The sequence below is a fragment of the Pongo pygmaeus genome, chromosome X (assembly GCF_028885625.2).
Source record: "Pongo pygmaeus isolate AG05252 chromosome X, NHGRI_mPonPyg2-v2.0_pri, whole genome shotgun sequence".
Classification (NCBI taxonomy): domain Eukaryota; kingdom Metazoa; phylum Chordata; class Mammalia; order Primates; family Hominidae; genus Pongo; species Pongo pygmaeus.
This window is the reverse complement of record NC_072396.2, coordinates 20,729,624-20,754,809: the sequence shown is the minus strand read 5'-3', so window position 1 is coordinate 20,754,809 and position 25,186 is coordinate 20,729,624. Positions and strand designations below refer to the sequence as shown.

The window sequence follows — 25,186 nt, the reverse complement described above, 5'->3', positions numbered from 1 at the left end:
GAAGAAAGCAGGAAAGAAATACCATAAGAAACATTTTTTTTTTACATTGTAATATCTCTGAAATCAGAATGGTTGTTATAATCCATAGTATGATATATATTAATTGACAGCATCTTTTCTTTCATAATGGTATAATGATAATCATGTTTTTAGATTAAGTGGAATACTAAAATACCAAATTAAAAAAAAAAAAGCAATTTTCCAAAATGAGGACCATGAGTCTCCAGATTACAACATCCCTCTGAAAGCCTATTAATGAGAGAAATTTTAAAAAACCCTACTCTCAAGAAGGCTCATCTCTGAAATATCAAAACACTAGTGATAAAGGGAAGACCCTAAAAGCTTTTAGAGATTTTTTTAATCCTATATAAAAGATTGGATAGAAGAATATTAGACTTTTCAGCATTAGAAGTTAGAAAACAAGGAGCAGCGCCTTTAAAATGCTCAGTGAAAATGATTTTCAGCCAAGATATTTTCAGATACGGACCTATTTTAGGAAGTTGCTGGAAAATGGGCTCTGCCAACACTAGAGGGTTATTAACTAAGTAAGAGAGACATGGGATTCGGCAACAAAAGATCCAGTACTACAAGCATGATGAAAGTTTTTTCCCATTATGATTAAAGGAAGCTTCAGAAGACTAGTTCATTCAGTAAGCTTAGAGAGTACTCAGTCCAGATTGAAGTAGACAGATAATTTCAAGAATGCTGCCTCCAGGAACAGGATTGGGGGAAGAGGTGGGGGAATAGAAGTGATGAATCTAAATAGGCTTGAGTATTGAAAATTCACTTGAGAGGCTGTTGCAGAGTAGGAAGAATTTGAAATAGATACAAAGAAAATACAAGCAAATTAAAAAACAAAGCAACTGTAAACTTAAGGAAAAACAAAAATTGTACACAAGAGATGTAACTAAAGTATATTCTTTACCTCGGCAGTGAGCAGTGTTTACATAGTCATAATAATTGTAAAGACTAAATATTGATTTAACTAAAATCTGTGATATGAGTGCCAAGTCATCTGTAATAGGATGTCTAAAGGTAATATCTGAAATTGATGAATCAAGAGAAAGTATTATAAGGTTATTATTTATCATATAAAGGCAAATACCAGAGGGAACAATGAAAAGAACTGAAAGGGTACCAAGAGCATAGAGTACTGCTGCTTTCTCATTACAAGCCTTGAAATGCTTTTTGACCCTTTATAAAGCCTTTGATAAAAATTTAAGTGAAATTTAAAAAGTAGTTGTAACTGGTGTGATCAGGCAAAAATTCACAGAAGGCATGAAATTTAACCTGATTCTTAAAAAATGGTACAGGATTTTTGAGAAGTAAATGTCAACATTTGGGTAAATGCACTTTTATGGGAAAATGGTGTAAACAAAAGTCAAAGGGAGGAAAAGTGAGATGTGTTGGAGATAGCTAAATCAGTTTGACTAAAAGGATAGTCATAAAGGAGAGCCTGATTTCTCCTGAACATTAAATACTGTCACTCAGACCTTCTTAGTGTATGGAGTTAATCCTGTGATGTCTCTTGAACATATCCCCTAGGTTTCTATTTGTGATAGAGCCGTTCTGTTCTGGCTGGATTTTTCTGTTCTTCACATACTTAATCTCTTCTTTTGCCCTTTGTTCTTTGCCCTGCTATCTGCCTGTCTCCCATATCTTAGATCTACTTCTTATTTATTTATTTATTTGTTTATTTATTTATTTTGGAAACAGGGTCTCACTCTGTCACCCAGGCTGGAGTGCAGTGGCTCACTGCAACCTCTGCCTCCCAGGTTCAAGCAGTTCTCCTGCCTCAGCCTCCCGAGTAGCTGGGATCACAGGCACATGCCACCACACTCAGCTAATTTTTGTATTTTAGAGATGGGGTTTTACTGTGTTGGTCAGGCTGGTCTCAAACTCCTGACCTCAAGTGATCCACCTGCCTCAGCCTCCCAAAGTGCTGGGATTACAAGCATGAGCCACCATACTCGGCCCCACTTCTTTTCCATCTTCTGGCATTTTAATGCTGTTATCCTTACTTCTGGCTTTCTAAAGGTTCAACCTTTTCCTGTCTTTACTTAACTGAAGTAAAAACTTTTACTTCACACAAAGCTGCCTTAAAACTTGCATTTGAGCATCCAAAATGATCCTTAACAGCCATGTTAACAGCACACCATTGCACACCTATTACAGCCATCATGGTTCAAACACAAACTGTGGAAAGAGAAGCCCTAGCAGAGTAGACAATAGGCAGTGAATTACTCACTCAACACAGGAAAATAACAGTAGAGTGCTCATTGGCAGGGAAAATTTGTACCATGGTATATTAATAACACTTATTGACTGATTGTGTATTGTCTGCCGTTCTAACTCTCATTGGTTGAGAGTGTATTTGAGCACTCAGAGTTTGGGGGAAAATACCCTAATAGATTTAAGTATATACCACTTAGGAAAATATTTCTGAGATAAATAGCAGTATAATTAGTACTGCATGGTGGAATTAAATAGAGTGTATACACCAGGAAAATTTCCAAGCACAAGCAAAGGTTTCCCTTTGCTACATTTTTGGCTGTCTTTCAGGGCTATTTTTTCACTTCCTAGTGTCCTGTTCCTCCACCCCTAAGAGCTTAAAAAAAAAAAAAAAAACCTCCCCTTTTTATCATGGCTTGCCTCCCTCGTATGGTGCCTCTGACCCAAAATTGCTTCTCTTCTGTTCTAGTATATTCATCACAATACCCATTCCTTCAGTTTCAGTGATCTCATCCATATTTTGAAAGAAAGCAAAGTGACTTAATTGTGTTCAAGTATGAATGGTTGGTTGGTTGAGTCAACCTGAAATACTGGCATATGGAAAGTTGTAACCCCTTTACCTAAATGAGTATTTTAATTTAACTATTTTAGACAAGCATGACTAAGTAGAAAGAACTTCAGGCTAAGCAAGAAAAAAAATGTGTGGACAGGGAGAGAAGTGATACCACCTAGGGTATATTGTGACTTACTGCAAAATTCAGACCTGGGGCTATGGTGCTGCTGCCTCTCACCCTCTCTTCATGCCCACGGGAGATTCTGTGAGTGAAACATAGCATGCTTTCCATTTAGACAGGACTTTGAAAGTACTCTAGGAAATCCTGCTCAGTGCTCTAGGAAGTCACTACCATTTGTTTCAAGTTGATCATCTTCATGAAACCTGTTTCCCATTTCTGGTTTAAAACCTTAGGCTTTTACCACTTCATAACACTGTCTATTGATGGATGTGTGCTTAAAAAAATTAACTGTCCTGCACTTAGATGGAAATCCTTATAAATTAAATCTTTTAGTGTCTGATCCACACACAAAAAAGTATACAGTGGAATCAATTAAGAACATGTTAATTTTAAGTTTTTGTCATATGGGTCGATTTTTTTTTCAACAGGGTTCAGTCATCATGGGGTCATGAGGATGGTTAATAATTGGGTTTAATCATGGTTGGGGTTTTGCCAGACAGGTGTTATGTATGGTGTAGAAAAGTTTTCAGGAACTCTGTCACGGTCCCCATACTCAGCCCTCTTCCTTTGGGGTCTGATGAAAAGGTTCAGCACCTCCTGTTTTTTTACCTAAGTCAGTCACCAACCATTCATGTGCACTCTCCTTCCCCAAACCAAATTACCTGGTTATGCGTCCACCAACATCATGACCATTTCCACATCCAAACTATAAGAACTTGGGCAGCAGATTATTTAAGTTCTCTTTAAGCCTTAGTCTGTTCATCCAGTGTGGATAATAGTTCCTACCTCATTGGTGAGAATCAGCTGAGATAATTTCATGTAAAGCACAATGCCTAGAATATAGTAGTGTCTTAAATGTTATTGTTATACTTGAAAGAAAACTTTATTAATAAATAAGAGAACTCAAAGCAACTAAGGACTCAGTGAAGGAAACTAGAAAAAAAGGAACTACAGAGTAAACCTATAAAAAGCAAGAGGAAGGAATTAAATTAATTTCAAAAATCAGCGAATTAGAAAACAAGGGAAAACAGACAAAAGCAAATCCACAACATTAGGAAAGCAAAACAGGATATAAGCACAGATAGGAAGGAGATTAAAACATCATAACAACCCAAATATTTACAGATAAAATGATATAATGTCTGAGATTTGCTTCAAAATAATTAACTACAGGAGTTGGGGAAGTGAGCATATGAAACAAGATTGGCTGTGAGGTGAAGATTATTAAACTTAGGTGATGAGCACATGAAGGTTATACTGTCTACTTTTGCATATGGTTGAAATTTTCCTAGGTTTAATTTCAAAAACTTAATAGAATACTAAGTGTAACAGTATACCAATATGAAAGTTGGTGAAATGTATGCTTTTTTAGGAAAGTCTAAATTTGGGAAGGGAGAGAGAAACAGTATACCAGTAGCCTTGGGAGAAGTTGAAATCTTAAAAAATTAGTACTACCACACTTTCCATCCACCATTATAATGCCAAGTTCAGTGATTTCTTAAGAGAAAAATCTTCTAAACTTTCAAGAAATAGATCACTCTGTGGTCTTTAAGTTGTCCCAAAACATAGGAAAAAATCTGCCTTGCCTTCTAGTTTGTTTTATAGAATTAGCATAGCCCCGAAAATGAGTTAGCACAGAAAAGGAAACCATGTGCCAGTTTAATTTATGAATATAAGTGCAAAAATCCTAAATAAAATATTTACAAAGTAAGTATAGAATTATACTAAAACAATGGATTTTTCCCGGAAATACAAGCATAGGTCAATATTAAGAAATTTATTTGTCTAAGTTATCAGTAGATCAAAGGAGGAAAAATTAAGTGACAATAGATAAAAATACATTACACAAAACTTAGCACTCATTCCTCTTTTAGTAAAGAGGAAATAGACTTTAATATTATATATCTAAAACCAAATATTCACATTATGTCTGAATGAATTAGTGAGTATATCTCCAAGTCAGGATCAAGGTAGCATTTACTACTGCTTACTTTAAGCTCTGTAGACGATGGGAAGTTTGGAGTTTGTTCTGTGATGGGAAGCCATTGAAGAATTTGAGGTAGGGGCATAAATTAGTCTGATTTCTATTTTAAGATTATTCTGGCTGCTGTTATTAAACTAATGATACCACATTGGACACTATATCTCATACCCTAAACCATAATGATATATGTCTAATCAATAACCAATGTTATTTCTTTAAATAAATAAAAATGTCTGACAAAAAAAGATTATTCTGGCTGCTGTGAAGATAAAGGATTGCACAGGGAAAATTTAGAAGCAGAGAAACCAGTTTTATGGCAATAGATGATAGTTTGTACTGGGAATGGCAGAGGAAATAGAAATAGACAGATTTGAGGTTTATTTTTGAGATAAAATTAGTAGAATTTATTGAGGGGTTAAATATGAAAGGAAGGAAATTAGATAAGAAAGGAAAGACCAAAAAGGACTCATAGGTTTTTGAGATAGGTAATAATGTCATTGCCTAAAATGAGCAAGATTAGTTTCCCATTACACTTGAAATAAAATCCAAACCCAAATTTCTTGGGTCTAAGGCCTCACTTAATATGGCCCTAAGCTACCTCTTCATTTCCTTCCTCTTTCCTTGATGTTCATTGCATTTTAGCCACTGTGGCCTTTCCTTTGTGTCTTGAATTCATTAAGCTAATTCCTGTCTCTGTGCTTTGGCATTTGCTGTTCATTCTGTTTGAGGACTCTACCCCATGAGTCAGCAAACTTTGTGTATAACGGGCCAGATAGTAAATAAATATCTTAGACTTTGTAGGCCATATGATCTGTCTTGCAATACTCAAATCAGCGGTAGCCATTGTAGGGCAAACACAGTTGAAGATAATATTTAAACAGAGATGGACATGGGCAGATTTGGCCCTTAGGCTGGCCAGGCCTGGCTGTAGTTTGCCCCTGCCCAAGGTCTTGATGTGGTTCCCTCATTATTCAGGTTCTTCCTGGAGGACAACGTGCCAAATAAGTTAGGATCAAAAACCTTAATGCTGCATACTCTTGAATGTACAGTTCTACTTCTAGAAGTTATTTCTAAATGTGAATGTGTACAAAGGATGGGACAGACCATGGTGTAGAGCAAAGACCCAACAATAGATTTGTATAATAGAATTTTCAACAGTTATTAATAATGCATTGAAGAATAGAGAACAGGGGTCAGCAAACTACACTCATGGGCCTGTCACCTGTTTCTGTAAAAGATGTTTTATTGGAACACAGCCTTACCCATTCATTTTCTCACTGCACTGGCAGAGTTGACAGAAACCGTATGTCCTGCAAAGCTGAAAATATTTACTATCTGTCCCTTTACAAAAAAAGTGATACTGTGTATAGTATGGTCCATATATGTGCATAGAAAAGACTGGAAAGAAAATCACCAAAATAGTGATTTTTTTTTAATTTTTTCCCTTTTTGTTTATTATCTAAGTTTTCTGTAATGGGCATCCATTATTTTTATAATAGTTACTTTTTAAATAATAAGGTAAATGATTAAATCAATAAAATGTTTAAAACAAAACTTTAGTAAGATAAATTTTAAGAAATTTTAAAGTTAGAGATGGAAAAAAAGAACAGTATCTAGTTTCATGTGCACAACCACACAAGTAGCATCCATTTCAGATTTCAGCATATGATATTTATTAAGGCAGCCATTTATTTGAGGTCTTATGTGTGATATTTGGTATTAATCTGAAGATTAATCTGGGCAATGGGATGTGCTTAAACAGTAGTAAATACCATAAGAGATGTACCAAAGGACTTCAAGAGCTCACATTCTGGTTAGGAGATAGATAACACCTGAATACAGCAATTGCTCATTGATGAGTTGTAATGTGATTATAAGGAATTCCAATCACATGAGCTAGTCTTTTAACTTTGTTTATGGTGCCTTTTGATGTAAAGACCTTTTAAAATTTTATAATCAAATCTGTATTAATACTTTTCCCTTATGGTGTCTGCATTCTCCAAACAGGTAGCCATATATCCTAACATCTCCCTCTGATGTACAGTGCCACATTCTTTTCTGTCACTCTATTTGTGTTTTACAGCAGTACCACACTGTTTTAATTAAGGTATCATTTCAACTTGGAGACTTATTTCAGATTTTAATGTCTGAAATATTGCTTCATTTTAGTGCTAATGATTAAAAACCATAACACACGCAAAATGTGAATTATTAACCTGAGCACTAGTAGTAATTAAAGCCAATTTTCACTAATCCTTTAAGTTTAAAAAAGGGTATTTGGTTGCCCGTGCTTAAAAATATTACTTGAATAAAGTAAATGACTGCTACTTACAGAGATATCCTACCTCAAGAGTTGTGCCGTAAACATGATGCTTTTTCCTGACATAGTCTCAAGAGCCACCTCATGTTCAGACTGCCATTCTGTGTTAGGTGGTTGTCCTAGCCTTGCTGCCCTTTTGAAGCTCCGTTGTAAGGAGTCTTAAGTAATTCCTTTTGGGAGATGGGAGAGTTCCTAAGTGCCTTCCTTGCTGAAAAACTGAAGCATGCGTTTTTAAACAAGAGGAGTGCACAGTTTTCCAGGCGGAATTCGAAGTTCTATCTTAGATATTTATTTGGGTCCCTGTTGCTGCTGATGTATTTGATTATATAAGATAATTTTTTAAATTGAGCAAGGTTTTTTTTTAGTTACTCTTCAACTTCCATTAGGTCACTTATAGAACATTTTCATAAAAATTTGATAGAGGAGGATTTTCATTTCATGTAGAATCTGTAGCACATAATGGTCTCTCTAATGTTTGCTCAATAAATGGGTACTAAACTGAACTCCCATTATAGATAGCTCTATCACCAAATATGGGCCTACCTTGACCACAGTTTCTTCATCCAGAAAGTGAGCCGATTATTCTTGGTATTTTCTAGAGTGTCTTTAGATTTTGAAAATTCCATGCTTTCATTAAATTCTTACAGGCTGTGTAGATTAACACTTGAGGTTTTTGTTGGTTCTACATAGATTAAATGTTCATTAAGTAGAGCATTATCCCACAACTCTTGAAGCTGTTGTCCTTTGGTTGTTTTAAATGCCACTATTACAGTGATTATGTTCTGAATATTGGCATACTTGTCATTTTCCAAAGCAAAAATACCTTAGAAAAACTTCTATAATGTATTAGAGGATGAAATGAAATGGAATAAGGGATTATATGGTAGCTTGACCCCTCCTTCTTTTCCAAGATGGCTTCTTAAGTGTCCCATTTTGCTAATAACCCAAGGATTGGACTTCTTTTTTTTTTTTTAACTTAGATTTTATCAACTAGGAATGTGAGTTTTTAACTATGGGCCTTCAAGTCTTTAACCTGGTTGATAATTAATGCTTATGACTAACATAAATTCAAAAGTAATTTACTTTCATTTAAGACCGGTAGCATTTGTCCTTACATCACAATTTTAAGAGTTTCTTGCCTGTGGTCTTCATTTCCTACCTATAGTTATGAAACTCTTCCTCATTGACAGGGAACACCCATGACATGCCTGTGTTATAACCTTAAAATTATCTTGAGACCACGGCTTGAGTGTGTGTATAAACACACTGCAAAGGGTCAAATTCCACTTGTGCATCAGTTTAGCAACTTTTAGTAGTGGCAACTAGTTTCCGTTGTTTTAAAGGGTCATATAGTTAAGAAATTCTGGCATTTCTCAGGATTCTAAAATAATAACGTTTGTTTCACTGGTTGTGAAAATTGTCCGGATTGCTGGGAACTAGGAGAAAAGAACATTTCAACAGGATTTGGCTATCAGCAAATCTGTTTTGGTTTCCTGTTCTGGCCTCCCTACCTATCCAGCTACATTAGTGCCCCTGCCGGCAGGTTTCTTCTTTTACCACAGGAAAATTGTCCGGCCTCTTTTTCTAGCATTTTCAGGACCCGCCTGACAGGAAATTTTCTAATTGCCGGAACAGCTGGTAGGAGAAAACTTTGCAGGGGCTTGGCCTTCCCTTTCTAACTTAAGTTTTACCGTCAGAAATTCTTGTATCACCGTCATGGTTTCGTAGCCATGTTTAAATTTTTGTCTTTTCGTGTTCGCTCTATACAGGTAAGCTCTGTTCAGCTTCTTTTATAGAATAAAATGTTTTAGTTGGAGCTAACTATAATTATAGTAATTAGTTATTTTGTTTTATATGTTCTTTAAAGCAGCTTTTCAAAATTCAAAACCAGTTTTGATAGAACTTTTAAAGGATAATATCTCTGTTTACTAAAAGCCGGTTATGTGTATTATACATTTCAACTCTGTATATTTTGTCAACTGACTTTTGCATTGTTGTTGGTTTTTTTTTTTTTTTTTTTTTTTTTAGTGCTAGAGTAATTTTTATCTTGCTCTAGTGTTTGTAATTTTGTATAGTAAAACAAATGACTGTAACTCTCAAAATTAAACCAGGCATAAACGGAATTGCAGAATTGCTAATATTTAGGAGATTACTATAATGAAAACAACTTTAGTGGGTAGGAGAGTATGTTATTTTAAGCAGTCAATAACTTAAAATCACATTTTGGTGGAAATTGGTTCCTGTAAAAACTTGGAAGTTTTTAAGCAACTCCATATTTAAGTAACTTTAAGCAAGTAATTTTATCTGACTTAGAGTAGGAACAATTTTCAAAGAATTATTCTGTTAAAATGGGCTTAGTGGATGTTAATTTGCAATATATTTAATCTACAATCCTGCCAAAATCAACTTGATATTTTGCCATGAGAATTGTGCTATCCAACAGCTCTTTAAAGAGAATTAAATTTGCTGATCGGGATTCCAGATTGGGAGAAAACTCTGCTCTTTGTGGCGGTGATTAGAAATGTTAATCTGGAGAACCAGCTTGCTGTTTTCTCAAACATAGATAAAAGGAGCTGACATATAAGAGCTTAAAGCTCTCTTAAAGAATTTGGTTAAATGAAAAATGTTGAGCTTATTTATCATTCCATTAGCAAATGAAGTAAATTGAATTCAGTCAGATTGTAATCTAGAATATATTAATACGTAGTTTCACACCATGGCTTAAATAACCAGCCTAATTTTGTGTCACAGCAAAATAATTTTTATGTATCTTGATCATCTACAAAGAGGTTAACATATCTTTTTAAAATAAAACTACATGTTATAGAACTATAGGTATCTATATAAAGGGTGATAGTTCAATTTAGAATGACATTTAAGGGGCAAATAAAGTATGCATTTTTCATTTGTAAGGTCTTTTTTATGGTACAACAAAAAATGGTTACACATCCATAGTTAGAAAATACTTATTGACTTTTACCAAGGAACATTTAAATATTTTACTTCAAGCTTCAATAATATTTTCTGGCATTCAAAACAATTTAGAAAATACAAATGCCTCAAGAACACACTTCCTGACTCAAGGGAGGGGAGGAAAAAGGAAATTATGTATACAAGGCAGGGCATAATGCCAAATGTTGAATCATTCTTTGAAATCAGTTAATATCTCTCAGTTTGTTTTCTTAGTTAGCATGTTACAATATTGGGTTTTCGGTAATTCAAATAGCATTAATTTCAGTTTCTTTTCTTTAGTCCTTTTTACATTTTAAGATCAAAATGATATTTTTCTCTCACAACTTGAAAAGGAAACAGATTATTTTTTTCCCCACTAAAGAGTGGACCTTAAAGACCATTGAGGTGTAAACCTAAGGACCTTTTGTTGGTCCTGGGAAACAAACTGGGTGGCTTTTTCTGTGACTGAGGGACACCAAAAGATCCACTTGCCCATAAATTTTCTCCTCATTTTTCCATGATGTCCAAAATGACACTCTTTACAGAATTTCTAAAAGTATATATTTCACCTGAACTGACTTTGTTTTATCCATCAGGGGTCATATCTCAACAGATATTTATCTAATAATAAATCTTTGAGATCCAGGTAAATTGTCTTAGTATCTCTAACACCTAGTACAATACCTGGCCCATAATTTGAATGGCCTTCCAACAAAAAGGAATGGTCCTAACAGAGTATGTCATAGATCAGAAACATTTTCACTGGGACCAGGCATTCAGGAAAAAGCAAAAGCAGGAGAGCCACCTGAGTTTTAGTTCTCTCTCTGACCTCATTCTTCTCTACCTCTCTTTCATACTCTCTGATTTAAACTCTAGTGTCCAGGTGTGCTCCTGCTCTGGCCTTTGTACTGGCTTGTCCCTCTCCCAGGAATGCTTTTCCCCCAGGTGCTTGACTTTCTCACCTCCCTCAGGTCTTTCTCAAATAGCATCTTCTTAATAAAGCCTGCCCTGATTTCTTTATTGAAAATTACAATCCTCCCTTTCCATATCTGCTATTCTCATCTCTTTACTCAACTCAATATCTTTTCTTCATATTATTTATCATGTTCTAACCTTTATTTACCTATTATTATTATTTGGTCTGTTGTCAAAACAGCAAAGTTTTTGGTTCATTTGACTTATTGTATATCCCAGCGCCTAGAAGAGTACCTAGCATGTATCAGGTACTCAAAAATAAATGTTTAAATGGATGGATGAATGAATTAGTGAATTCCCGTACATAGCTTAAGGGTATTGAACACCTAGGCTGAGGGAGGTGGCAAATGTCTGAAAGAGGTGGCAATGTAGGAAGAATGAAACAGGGCGTGATGTAGATCTGCTGCCATCCTCAAAATTTTGCCTACAGTCAGACTTTTGCTTATCAAATCAACAGTCTTTGTAAAAATAGTAGCATGGAATTTATTATTACTGTTTTTAAATGCACAAAGTAAGTTTTTTGTGGTAATGAATGGACAAATATCCATTTATCATTTAAAAAACAGTTGTGCCAGAGAATGTAAAAATATGTGAGCCTCACAGAATAATTAGAATGTATATAATTTATGTCTATGTTCCAGTTTATTAACATAATTTTTTTCCATAAAACTATTAATATAGCTCTTTGCCATGTACTTATGGGCAAAAATACAGTTTTACAAAATGTCAAGTCAAACTATAATTTTATGTTTTCATGTGACAGATTTATTTCAGTAACAGGTGATTTAGTGACATAAGATATGTTTGTCACGTGCACATGTCAGTCTGTTCTTGGCTTATCACTGCCCTTGGAAATCTGATATTCCTTTCTGCGTCCATCTCATTAGATTCCAAGTATGAGCTAGAAAAGTACATTGTTGCTTTCCTACCTGTTGTCCAAGATTGCCCAAGCATTAGTATTATGTCCTGGTTGAACCTTAGATTCATTTCTAAAATAGCCATGGTCCCATGACCTGGTGACATTAAGTACAATCTGGGCATTGAGATCTCAACCCAGGATATTTTGCCTATTATACTACTGTAACTTTGCATATATATAAAGTAGATAGAAAATAGTTTGCTGGTGTAATTAGTAAAAATTTAAGTCTTATGAAATTTAAACTTAGAACAGAAAAGCGTGTTCAGGATAAAACAGTGGCAGGTTTTTGAAACTTGAGCCAATGTCAAACTTGCCACAGGAATTGATCTTTTCTCTCTACCCTCAAGAGTATTTTCCGTACTCTCTGAGCCCTGATTTAGAAAAATATTTTATAAATCCCTGTTTGTATCCCTAAAGAGGTTTGAAATGATTGCATCTGTTTTGGGGGGAAGAGAGTAGGGAGTGGAGGAAGATGCTTTTTAAAACACACACACATACACACACACACACACACACACACACACACTAAGAAAAGGAACATTTAAAAATTTACTAAGATTTGCCAGGATAAAAAATTTAGTATGAAAGTGGGAAGATAAAGTCAAGAAAGTCTCTTAGAAAGTAGAGACGGTGCTGGACATGATGGCTCATTCCTGTAATCCCAGCACTTTGGGAGGCCAAGGCAGGCGGATTGCTTGAGCTCAGGAGTTTCAGACCAGCCCGGGCAACATGTTGAGACCCTGTCTCTACAAACAAATCAAAAAATTAGCTAGGTGTTGTGGCACATGCCTGTAGTTCCAGCTACTGGGGAGGCTGAGGTGGGAGGATCACTGGAGCCCAGGAGGTTGAGGCTGCAGTGAGCTGAGATCGCACCATTGCACTCCAGTGTGGGTGACAGAGTAAGACCCTGTCTCAAAAAAAAAAAAAAAAGTGGAAACAGAAAATAGGAGAAAAAAATGACATAAAGGATTCCATTTCAGACGTACAATATTCAACTAGTAGAAGAGTCGCAAAAAGAGAAGCCCTGAAAAATGGGTGGAAGGAAGTTATCAAAGATATGTTAGAATTCCCCACAAAGTTAAAGATTTCAGGTCTTTAGATTATAAAGGTTCACCAAGCATCTAGCATTCTGAAGGAAAGAAGACCCTATTTATCTCACTATCGGGGAATTTCAGAAACACAAGGACAGAGAAAATCTTTAAAGCTTCCAGAAAGAAAAACCAGACCTACCAAAAAGTGTCACTAGACTAGCATCACCCATCTCATCAGCAGAACTGGATGCTAGAAGGCAATGGATCTATGGTGTCAAAGTTCTGAGGCAAGATTATTTTTCTTCTGGAATTTGGTACTAAGCCAAACTATACAAATGGGAAGACAAAATAACAACATTTACAGATGTGTGAGGTTCAGAAAGTTTTCTTCCACACCACCTTTCTTTGGAAGTTACAAGGGGGTAATCTAAGAAAGAGACATAGGAAACTGAAAACAGTGAATTCAACAAGAAAATCACTGAAGAGCTCTCCTAAGATGATAGCTGTGCAGCAGGCCTACAGAACCACCAATCCTGGTAGGAGGAGGGTAAGAGAGGTCTCCAGGATAGAAAGGAGCTCTCAGAAGAAAGGAAAATATTGCTGAGGGCTAAGAAAACATTAAGAATGAATAGTGGTCAAATTACTTTTCCCTTTCCCCAAGAATGGTGGAAGGCTGTTAAAAATAGAAAAAAATAGAAAAGTGCATGATAAATTCATGATCCAAATGGGAATCAAAGTAAAATTTATCATGAATTTAAACATTTAATGAAGTTTTTTTTTTTTAAGTCCCCTCAGATTGGCCTGGGAGTCGTTGTTATGGGCCCATATAAAAGGAAATTTAATATATTACCTAGCCTTCATTTGAACCATATATTGTCATGATAATGTGGATGCTGTTGTCTATAGGCTTTCAACTTTAGAATCAGGCTACAGAAAGAGCATGAAGGATTTGGTTGTGGTTGCAGGAGGAAATGTTAATTTTCTTTTTTTTTTCTTTATTTTATTTTATTTTATTATTATTATTATACTTTAAGTTTTAGGGTACATGTGCACAAAGTGCAGGTTTGTTACATATGTATACATGTGCCATGTTGGTGTGCTGCACCCATTAACTCAGGAAATGTTAATTTTCTTAAAATTAATAGCCTTAATATTAATAAAATTACATACAGCTAGCAGCAAACAGGAAGAAGTTTAAGAGGAAGAATATATGGGCACTATTAGCCTCTTTTTCAAAGGGAAGAGTTAGGATTCTGTCCAAAGCAGAGAAAAGATAAGAAGTGTATGTAAAGGTAATATAATTACCAAACAATAGAGAGGAAGATGATGAAGTGAAGGGGCGTAATATAAGTAAGTCCCTCACCTTTCTTAAGTCAGTAGACATTGTCTTAAGGTTAATAAATTAAGAAGTTATCAAAGTAGATGCAGAACTAATTTTTTTCAAGTCTAGGCATGAGGGTGAGAAGAGACTTGCTTTTCGCCATAAGCTATTCTGCCACTGTTTATTACCAATGTGCATGTATTACTTTGATTTTAAAAACGAAAAGTTTAGGGAGTAAGAACCTGGGTTGACAAAAGGCTATGTGTAAGAGAATGTTTGGGAGATAATATCACAAAAGTAGGTTGAAGCCATATTGTAGAGGACCTCGAATGCCAAGGTGAAGCAGTGCATTTAATTTGAGAAAACTTGCAGGAGTTTTTGAACAGCCTGGTCACATGACTGGAGTTGTATAATTTCAGAAAATGAATTTGTCAAAAAGATGAATTGGAGTGGATGCAGGCAGAAAGGGATATTATGAGTAACCAATCTAGTTTCAGTTTTCTAGCTGAAAGGTAATGAAGGCTTATACCTTGATGATACCACTGGAAATAGAAAAAGAAAGAATGAAAAGTGTTCTCAACACTCTGCTTGATACACAGTAAGTGTTTCGGTATGTGGTTGTTATACTGAAGGAACCAAAGGGAGACACTACTTTTTTTTTCTTTTGAGACAGGGTCTTGCTGTGTTGCCCAGGCTGGAGTACAGTGGCATGATCATGGCTCACTGTAGCCTCGACCTCCTGGGCTCAAGCGATCCTCACATCTCAGTTTCCTGAGTAGCTGGGACTACAGGCTCGCACCAACCACCACACCTGGCTAATTTTGTAAATTTTTTTGGTAGAGACAAAGTCTCACTATATTGCCCAGGCTAGACTCTACTTTTTGTTGTTGTTTTTTTGAGATGGTGTCTCCCTCTCATCACCCAGGAGTCTGGAGTGCAGTGGCGCGATCTTGGCTTACTGCAACCTCTGCCTCCTGGGTTCAAGTGATTCTCCTGCCTCAACCTCCCAAGTAGCTGGGATTACCGGTGCCCACCACCACGCCCAGCTAATTTTTGTATTTTTACTAGAGACAGCATTTCACCCTGTTGGCCAGGCTGGTCTCGAACTCCTGACCTCAAGTGATCCACCCACCTCAGCCTCCCAAAGTGCTGGGATTACGGGCATGAGCCACCGTGTCCAGCCAGACTCTGCATTTTTTAGTAACTTATTTGACATGAGATGAAAGGAAGAGTAGTCATCAAAGATGAGAGTAGTAATTGTTGTTTATTTTGAAATTCATGGCCTGATTGTAGCTCACACTATTTAAGGGTAAGGGTTGATCCTGTATGCCTGCTAAAAAATGGAATGTGTTTATAATTCAGTGATGATTCTTCCCTGCTTGTGTTGCATCTTTATTTGTGACCAACAGTTTTTGTAGGATTTGCTATGAAATATAAGGTGAAAAAAATACTGTAACCTGATAAATCACATCCCACTTACCTAAAAAAGAAAAATGTAAAAAATATATAACATTACAAAATAGAGTTCTTCATGACCTCATGATTTAAAGGCATAAATGGCTGCTAGATTCCAATTAGGCTCTTGAACAGATAGTTTTTTTGTTTTGTTGTTGTTGTTGTTTTGTTTTGTTTTTGTTTTTGTTTTTTAATACGAGGCTAACTGACACATGCTGGAATCCAGCCCATTAACTTGGTTAGTCTTCAGAGTGTAATGTGACAGCACTTTGGGGTATAGAAAAAGAAAAGAAGAAAACTTCTTTACGTGTATATAATTTTAAGGATACAAATATTGTGTATGTAGGTTTTGTTTTGTTTTGTTTTGTTTGTTGTTTTGTTTTTTTTTGTTTTGTTTTTTTTCCTGCTAAGGATGTGCTACCAAAAAGTTCAAAGAACACTGCTCTAATCAACTGAGCTAACAGACCGGTTACAAAGACCAGGGTCATAAGCCTATAGGTTTCCTGTCATTGATCTCAGTGTGGTGTAATGGTAAGGGCCTTGTTTTCAAAGTCAGGAGACCTAAAATTGAGCCCTAAGTCTACCACTTACTGGCTTGTGATCTTAAGCCTTCAATTAATCTCTTTAAATTTCAGACTGTAGAATATTCAAACCAGTTTGTTTTTAGAGGATGTGTCAAATTTCTAGTGGTAAATGGGAGAGTACATAGAAAACTCTGAAATGTTTATGCTTGTTCTAAGGTTTACTCGTTTATGTTGTATCAGTCTTCTCTAACATTAAATATGTGGTCAGAGATTTGTTGTGAAGCATGAATATAAAACATGAAAAAACACCTAACACAGGGTTGATATGTAGTAGGTGCTCAATAATAGTATTTGCTGGATTTCTGTCTAAATCTTAATCCCACATATACTTTGTTCTTTGAAAGGTTTTTTTTAAAAAAAAAAGAATTCGGTAATTTGCTTCCTGCCTTCCCTGTTGTACTAATGGCTACTAACAGCTATCACTCTGAAGCCCTTGGTCTCATTTGGAGAAAAGGGTGTCTGAAACCCTTGTACTTTGGTCTTATTTAGAGGAAAGAGGTAGCGTTTTAAGAGTCAGCTAATGCTTGGTTCTGTGCTAATACCTACTGCACAGGATCGTTGTAAGAATTAAAGAAGATAATGCACGGGAAATTGTGAAATAAAGAGCTAAACTGATGTTAGGAAATGATTTGATTATTGTTTCCGAAGTCCCAGGAGAGTCCAATATGATTGAACTGCCTAAGTAGTAGGATAACCTATAAATTACAGCCTCTGTCTTCAAAATAAAGTAGTGGGCCTGGATTCCTTTTTCTCCTCTTCTGGGAGCTTTTTTCCTTTTACTACTCATTTTCAAAAGCTACCACGTTAGGATATTCTGGTATGTCCTTTTGAGAAATCTTTGTAATTCCTTATATTGCCAGCATTCTAAGGACATCTCAGAAAATGTTAATTGAATGCAAATGTTTGTATGGGATATGATAATAACAAAAACAATGGATTATTTATGTTTACATAACACATTGAGATTCTACTAACAGTACATATGCACCTATAAAAAAATAACATTATAGTCAACAAAATAGAAATGCTAGTCTTTATTTGTTCTGTGTCAGGCTTATGTTTCTAATTTTGTCAGGTTTTGTTTTGTTGTAATTTTTGACTATAACATACAGTATGTGTCTTGATTGAATAAGATAACTTAATCTGCTGATCTCACATAAGTAATTGAAATCCTGTGTGTATTTCATACATTTTCTCTTTGTTCTGACACTTTTCCTCAAATATATTAAAATGTTCACTGTCTTTTAAAATCCTTCTCTTAACCCAGATACTTCTCACTGTTCCATCATGCTGAATAGTCATTTTTTTCATATCTGATTATCCATCCAAATGTTAAATCTTTTCTCCTTTTGTGTTTTAGAGTTACTCTTTTCTCCCCTCTCAGATCCCAGATTATTCTACAAACAGAAAGTAACTTAGACATTTCAAAGGGATAAAACTTCAGTGTACTTAAACAGCCACATTGAGGTTAGAAATCTCCATGTTTACCCTGTAGTATTTTTCAACCCCTCTCCTCAATAAACACTTTTTTTAAATAGCATTAGTTCTGCGTAGCATAACCACACACCAGAGCACAGCGGATTATTCCAATCCGTTATTTTCAGACTTCTTTACACCCTCTGCCCGCACCCAATAAAACTATTCTAATTATCTCCAGTAGAGAGAATGAAGACTTGGAAATACTTAGTACTAAATGTCATGTAGAGGTTAAATTGGCCTATGTAGTAGGCTGGTATAATAACTGCCTCTGACATTTAACCTGAAAGTATATGTGTGTGGCATATTCACTTGATGGGTTGGTAAAAGGTGGTTTTTGTATGTTAATTTGGGATTTCTAATATGCTTAGAAATTAGATTGATTTCTAATTAATTTCTAGTAAGATTAAATTAATATTGTTTGATTTTTAGCGGGAGAAAATAGCTCTGGCTAACCCTGTTTGCTCCTCTTATGTTTATCTCAACAGGAAGAAGTCAGTATCAAAGAAATTGCAATCACACATCATGTAAAGGAAGGACATGAAAAGGCAGATCCTTCCCAGTTTGAACTTTTAAAAGTATTAGGGCAGGGATCATTTGGAAAGGTAAGTCATGAGTGTGTGCTTTTTTAAAAGTTGTCTTTTCAATTCATATATATTTCATACACGTGAGGAAGCAAATATTTTATGAAATGCTACCAGTCTTCCTACCAGCAGTGTTTTCTGTTTTTTCACATTTCTCGCTATCAGTAAGTGTGGGAAAGTGAATAAAGTTGTTCAAAAGTACATTGGAGACTTTAGTAAATTGGTAGTATTTGCTTCCTACTTTATCTTCAAGACCACATGACCCCTCTCCAGTTGTGATTCTTGAATGGTTAAAAATCACAAGATATTCCCTTGATACACTGGCCTCTTTTTGAGTCCTTGGGTAGGGTTGGAAGGTGATCTTGCAATACAGTATAACAGCGCATCTCAGCCTCCCTTCCAGCATACTCTAATACCAGCATAAAGTGAGTGACGCTCCCAAAGAAGTAGGGTTGGGGGCTACCGCTACAATTTTGAAGTTTTCTTGACTCCTGGCTTGTCTTTAAAATGAATGCAAAGTTTGCATTTTATCCAGTAACATTGTGTTTGTTTTTAATATCAAAAAATGTTTCCCAAAGCCACCAAGTAAAATTCCTCCAGAAGGCAGGGTCTGTCTCTGTCACCCAGGCTGGAGTACAGTGGCGTTATCTCGGCTGACTACAACCTCTGCCTCTCAGGTTCAAGCAGTTCTTCAGCCTCAGCCTCCTGAGTAGCTGGGACCAAGGCACACACCACCACGCCCAGCTAATTTTTGTGTGTTTTTGTAGAGATGGGGTTTCGCCATGTTTCTCAGGCTGGTCTCAAACTCTTGAGCTCAAAGTGATCCACTTGCCTCGGCCTCCCAAAATGCTGGGATTACAGGCGTGAGCAACCACTCCCGGCCGAAGATGCAACATCTTTATCAGTGTTTTTCATGTAGTGCTTGTCTCCCACCACATACATACACACTGCACACCTCAGGGGCACTTCTGTACTCCATTTTGAGAAGTACAGCATCATAATTACTACTACTTGATCTGTTTAGACCAGGGGTCCCCAACCCCCAGGCGAGCATTGACGTTTGAGCACCACCTCCTGTCAGATCAGTGGCAGCATTCAATTCTCATAGAAGCACGAACCCTGATGTGTACTGCACATGGGAGGGATCTAGGTTGTGCACTCCTTATGAGAATCTAATGCCTGATGATCTGAGGTGGAACAGTTTCATCCCAAAATCATCTCCCCTCCTACCACGCCAGTCTGTGAATAAACTATCTTCCATGAAACCAGCCCCTGGTGCTAAAAAAGGTTGGGGATCACTGGTCTAGATTGTTTCTTGGCAAGAGGAAAATTTGGAGATTGTATTCAACTTTCACAATGCAATGATTCCTTACCACTTCTCTTTAAGGAAATATTTGAATATATCATGCTTTGCAAGTTTCAGAACAGCACCAGTTTAGCTCTCTTGTGTATTTTAGTGGGGGTATTTAGCAATTCTTGGCTAACATAGGTAATTTGTTACAGTTGTTAACCTCTTTCGAACCCAAAAGGATGCTTTTAATCCAAATATAGAGTAAGTAGCCAGCAGAGCATAATGGTTGTAAGTTTGGGCTCTAGGTCAGCCAGACTTCGATTCAATTTTTTTTCTTCTATTTATTCACTGTGTGTGCTTGAGCAAGTTACTTAACCTCTTGGATCCCCATTTCCTTCCTCTAGCCAGTCATTAAATATTGAAGTTCTTCAAGGTTCGATTCTAGGCTGCCTTCTTCTCTGTTACTAATACTCTACTAATTGATTTTCTCTGTGCCCGCTATCTACTAATTGATTTTCTCTGTGCCCGCTATCTTAATTGTAACTCACATACAGCTGACATAACAGATTTATATCTCCAATCTAGATTGCTCCTCCAAGCTCTGAATTCTTATGCACAGCTGCTTACTCTTTTTCTATGTCTTAAAAGCACTTTAAAGTCAACATGTCTGAGACCAAACTCATGATCTTTCCCTAAGCCTCAAAATGTTCTATTTCATTTTTCTCTCATTAAGCAATTTGGAAACTTGGGAAGCATTCTTGATGTATATTTCTAGTCCCTACCTCCCCTATCCCACTCTGACCTGGCCAATCTTATCTGTCACCAAGTACTGTAGATTCAGTAAAGATTTCTCAAAGCCTGCCTGCCACCCCTCGAGAATATGCTACCACCTTTCTTCCTGGTCTATTGAAGGAGTCTTCTAACTGGGTCTTTCCAAATGTATTCTTGCCTTGATCCATTATTTACATGATAGCCAGCATGAACTAATCTTTTACTGTACCCCCCCATAACCTTTCAGTGGCCTCTCTTTGCTTTTACAATAAAGATGAATTCTTAAGATGGCTGAGGAGCCCCTCAGTCTGGTCTCTAGCTACCTCTCCAGCATCAGTTTACATACTTTTCATGCTCTGTGTTCTGGTCACATTGGCTGCCTTTGTTGGTCCTTAAGCTCCATCCTGCTAGAAAGCCTTTCCATATTTTATTCCTTCTGCCTGAAACACTCTGCTCTACCCCTGCCTCTTCCTCAGCTGGTTAGCTCCTCTTGCACCTGTGATCTCAAGGAAGCTTTCCCTGCATCCTTCCTAGGTTATGTTCCCTGGTTATACCCTCTTAGAACATTACATACCTCATCTTCATGGCACTTGCCACAATTGCAGTTTTTCATTTGTTTAATTAGTTGTTTAGTGGCTGTCTCCCCAACTAGACTAAATGTTCCATGAGTGAAGGGTCATGCCTTGTATCAAGTCTCAGCGTTGAACCAGTAGCACAGTGCCTGGCATATAATTCTGGAAAGAATTAATGAGTGTGTAATAGTTCTGACCCCATAGGAGAGTAGTGAGAATTAAATGATAAAAGGCCAAGCACATAATATCTGGTATTAAATTAAATTATCACACCACTCAAACCCAAATAGATGGGTAATTTTTATACATTAGATTTTCAGGGAACACAATATTTAAGTTCTTGGAATTAGCATGCTTCTCCCTTTACGTCTTTAAAAGTAATTTAAATATCATACTATAAATACCAAACATTCAAAATAGGTTGTCTCCTTTCTTACTCATTCTGAAAGGCCACAGTAAGCCAAGGAAACAGGGATGACCTGTCAGAGACTAGAATAGCTTCATGGGGGAGTGAGTAAAGGTCAGAAATGCTCTGGTGGAGGAAGAGATGGCAGCTGGGACCGCTGCTGCTCCTGCTGGGCTTGCCTGGTTACTGGCCAAAGGGAACAGATAAACAGCACCCTGAGCAGAAGCAGAATACTGGGTGACTGACACAGACTCTGTCCCAGTACCTCCACTGTGACACTGGGCAAATTACTTAACCCCCTAAGCCCTAGTTTGGACAGCTATAAAATAGGCATTGCCTAGTAGGTCTGCCTCCCAAAATTGACACGATGATTTATTACAAATGGTTGTGAAAGTACTTTGCAAACTAAGAAGTGCTGTAGTGTTAAGAAGATGCATTCAAAGAACAGTTGAAAGTTTGGAATTCACCAGGAGAATTTTTCTTACAGAATGGTTAGGGAATCTTAAGGAAGATTAAATATCAAATAAATCCTAATTATCTCTACCTAATCAGATTTTATTTCCATCAAAAATATTAATAATCTCTGATTACCTTTAATACTTAAACATCATTCCAGAGCTTAGATCAACCCTGATTAAGGATGCTTTTCTCTCCCTAGGTTGGCTCCCCACTAACTGGCTGAAAGGAGCTAAAGCGTGGGGCATGGTGAAAGGGGGTGGTGGTTATTGGAGAGCAACACACCCTGTATCAGGGTTTCTCCGCAAATTGTGGTGCTCTTCACTTGATTTGGGGTCTTTCCCATTGACTTGGCACAATTTCTCAAAGTGAGAAACTCTGCCTTGTCCTAGAATCAGTTGAATGAATCATTTTTTAATTTTGTGCTAATAGCCTGATGTGCTAATTCAGATGAATGAAAGCTGATCCTAAACTTAATTCTTGATTGTGATTGCTTCTCTTCTTCCCACCTGTGGAAGCATAAGAACACTGCTACAAAATAATGGATAGGGAAGAGGAGTTGAAATTCAAATCTATTTGGCATATCTATTTAAAGGTTCAATGGAAATGATCATGAACCTAATGGTCAAAATGAGTAGAAGAGATGTATTGGTAGTCTTGTATTAGCCATGTTATAGAATGACCATGAGTTATTTAGAACAGGCTGTATTCATTTTGCGCAAATATTTGGAAAGTCAGGATGCCCAATAACATACCTGAGAATTGTATTCTTCATGTTTAGGTGTATGTGATAATTTGACCATAAAAAGGTGGGGAGGTGGGTTCTAACTTAAGTCACATTAAATATTTGTGCACAGGATTCTTCAATGTAAGTTTTGTTTGTTTGTTTGCTTGTTTTTGTTTTTGCTTTTCGTTTTGTTGTTGTTGTTGTTTTGAGACGGAGTCTGGCTTTTGTTGCCCAGGCTGGAGTGCAATGGTGCAATCTCGGTTTACTGCAGCCTCCACCTCCTGGGTTCAAGTGATTCTCCTGCCTCAGCCTCCCAAGTAGCTGGGATTACAGGTGCCAGCTACCACATCTGGCTAATTTTATATTTTTAGTAGACAGGGGGTTTCACCATGTTGGTCAGGCTGGTCTCGAACTCCTGACCTCAGGTGATCCACCCGCCTTGGCCTCCCAAAGTGCTGGGATTATAGGGGTGTGCCACCGCTCCCAGCCCAATGTAAGTGTTTTAAATTGTTCCGCTGAGCAGTGAGATTTATATGCAGCTTTTGTATACAGAAAAGACCCTCCATCAGTGAATACTTGTATCAACAGGAAATTGTGGTCAAGAGGAACCCCCGTATAACAATTTTGATGGGCTCAGTAGAATTTCTGTTTTGTTAAAAGCAGGGCATCATACTACCTGTGTTATACTTTAAACATTTGGGGATTTTTTCCATCTAATTCATACATATGTAGTTTAAAGATTTTTTTTTTCTGTCTTAATGTGTTACATGCTCTTTGGGAACTGGCAAACAACAAAATGAAAAAAATGTATTCACTTATATTGACACCCCAAGTTATAACCAATGTTTATAACTAGTATTTATAATTGATACATTTTAGGGGAAATATCTACAGTATATCTGAATCTATATTATAATAATAAACTGTATTATAGCAGGGTCTTATTTTAACAAACGTATAGTTTATACTACTTTGTAATATTTATTTTCTCTTATTTAAATGCAGGTTTTCTTAGTTAAAAAAATCTCAGGCTCTGATGCTAGGCAGCTTTATGCCATGAAGGTGTTGAAGAAGGCCACACTGAAAGGTAAGTGTTGCTGCTATTTGTAATGTTCATGTAGTCTAAACAAACTGAAAGGTCTCAGTAGAGCTCATGGGACTCCTTGGCATGTTATTTACATTCTGAATAGGTTCCTGTTACCAGCTTTAAATTTAGGCTGACTTTTAGTGAATTTTTCCTGCTAGGCTAGGAATCATATAACTAGTGAGAACCAGAGTTGCCACGTTATAAAAGAAGTATTTTAAATTCATATTGGGTTTTATACAAGTAAACATTTAGAAGATTAAAACTGGGTTTGATTCATCTTCAAATTTATATATTTATTTTAATGTTTTTAAAAACGTACTGATTTACTGGATGCAAAATAGCTTTTATTCTAAAGGACTTTATGACTTCTGGTCTCCAAGTAAGTTTTTATTCTGAGCCTGTGATTTGAAAACCCTAATGCAGGATTTGGCTCTCATAGGTAAAAAGTAGTTAAGAAGAGGCCGGGCACGGTGGCTCACACCTGTAATCCCAGCAGTTCGAGATCAGCCTGACCAACATGGAGAAACCCCATCTCTACTAAAAATACAAAAAATTAGCTGGGCATGGTGGCACATGCCTGTAATTCCAGCTACTCAGAGGCTGAGGCAAGAGAATCGCTTGAACCCGGGAGGCGGAGGTTGTGGTGAGCCGAGATTGTGCCATTGCACTCCAGCCTGGGCAACAAGAGTGAAACTCCATCTCAAAAAAAAAAAAAAAAAAGTAGTTAAGAAGAAATACAGATTTAAAAATACTTAACTCTTCCTTTAATTTAGTGGTATCACTTATTTTAACCTCATAACCTCTAGATGTTTTGTGTATTGATTACTAAAAGTCCATTTTTTCCTCTTCAATTTACATGTAATTTATAAAGCTTTGAAAATATTCTCTAATATTTGCAATGATCATTTATTATTTCTGTTATTCCCAATTAGTTACCCACCATGGACATCCCAAGAAATTTCACTTCTCTCTGTAAACACTGTCGTTTGCTTCCATTCTGTTACTCCCTTCCTGAACATATTTTCTTTCCTATTCAGTCCTACCCCATGGCATTACCACTTACTTGATTCCTGCTAGGACCAGGGAATTAAATTACATCCTCAATCCCCTGCCTTTCTGTCACTGCATTTGTGACTTTATACTCATGAATCCCATGTTACAAAGCTGCATAGATGAGACTCAGAGAGTTCATTCACAAAAGCAACAAAAGTAGTTTGATTTTATGTATTTAACAGGATTTGTATTGTGCATAGTGTATGTAAAGGAAACTACAAAACTCTGAGAAACCTAAAAGTTACCAGGAAAGGAA

The 25,186-nt window shown here is 36.6% G+C and overlaps 1 protein-coding gene across 10 annotated transcripts in view; it reads left to right on the top strand.

The window, feature by feature from the left end:
- Positions 1 to 25,186, top strand: part of RPS6KA3 (ribosomal protein S6 kinase A3) — a 116,749-nt gene that overhangs the window by 38,778 nt on the left and 52,785 nt on the right. For 8 of the 10 annotated variants that reach the window (XM_063660543.1, XM_063660541.1, XM_054471564.2 and 5 more), the window contains 2 exons: positions 18,472 to 18,588; positions 23,796 to 23,877. In XM_063660543.1, the coding sequence (XP_063516613.1) occupies positions 18,472 to 18,588; positions 23,796 to 23,877 (199 nt within the window). Of the gene's footprint in view, positions 1 to 8,928; positions 9,040 to 18,471; positions 18,589 to 23,795; positions 23,878 to 25,186 lie in introns of those variants that run through there. The other 2 variants (XM_054471562.2, XM_054471561.2) reach the window with 2 other exon arrangements.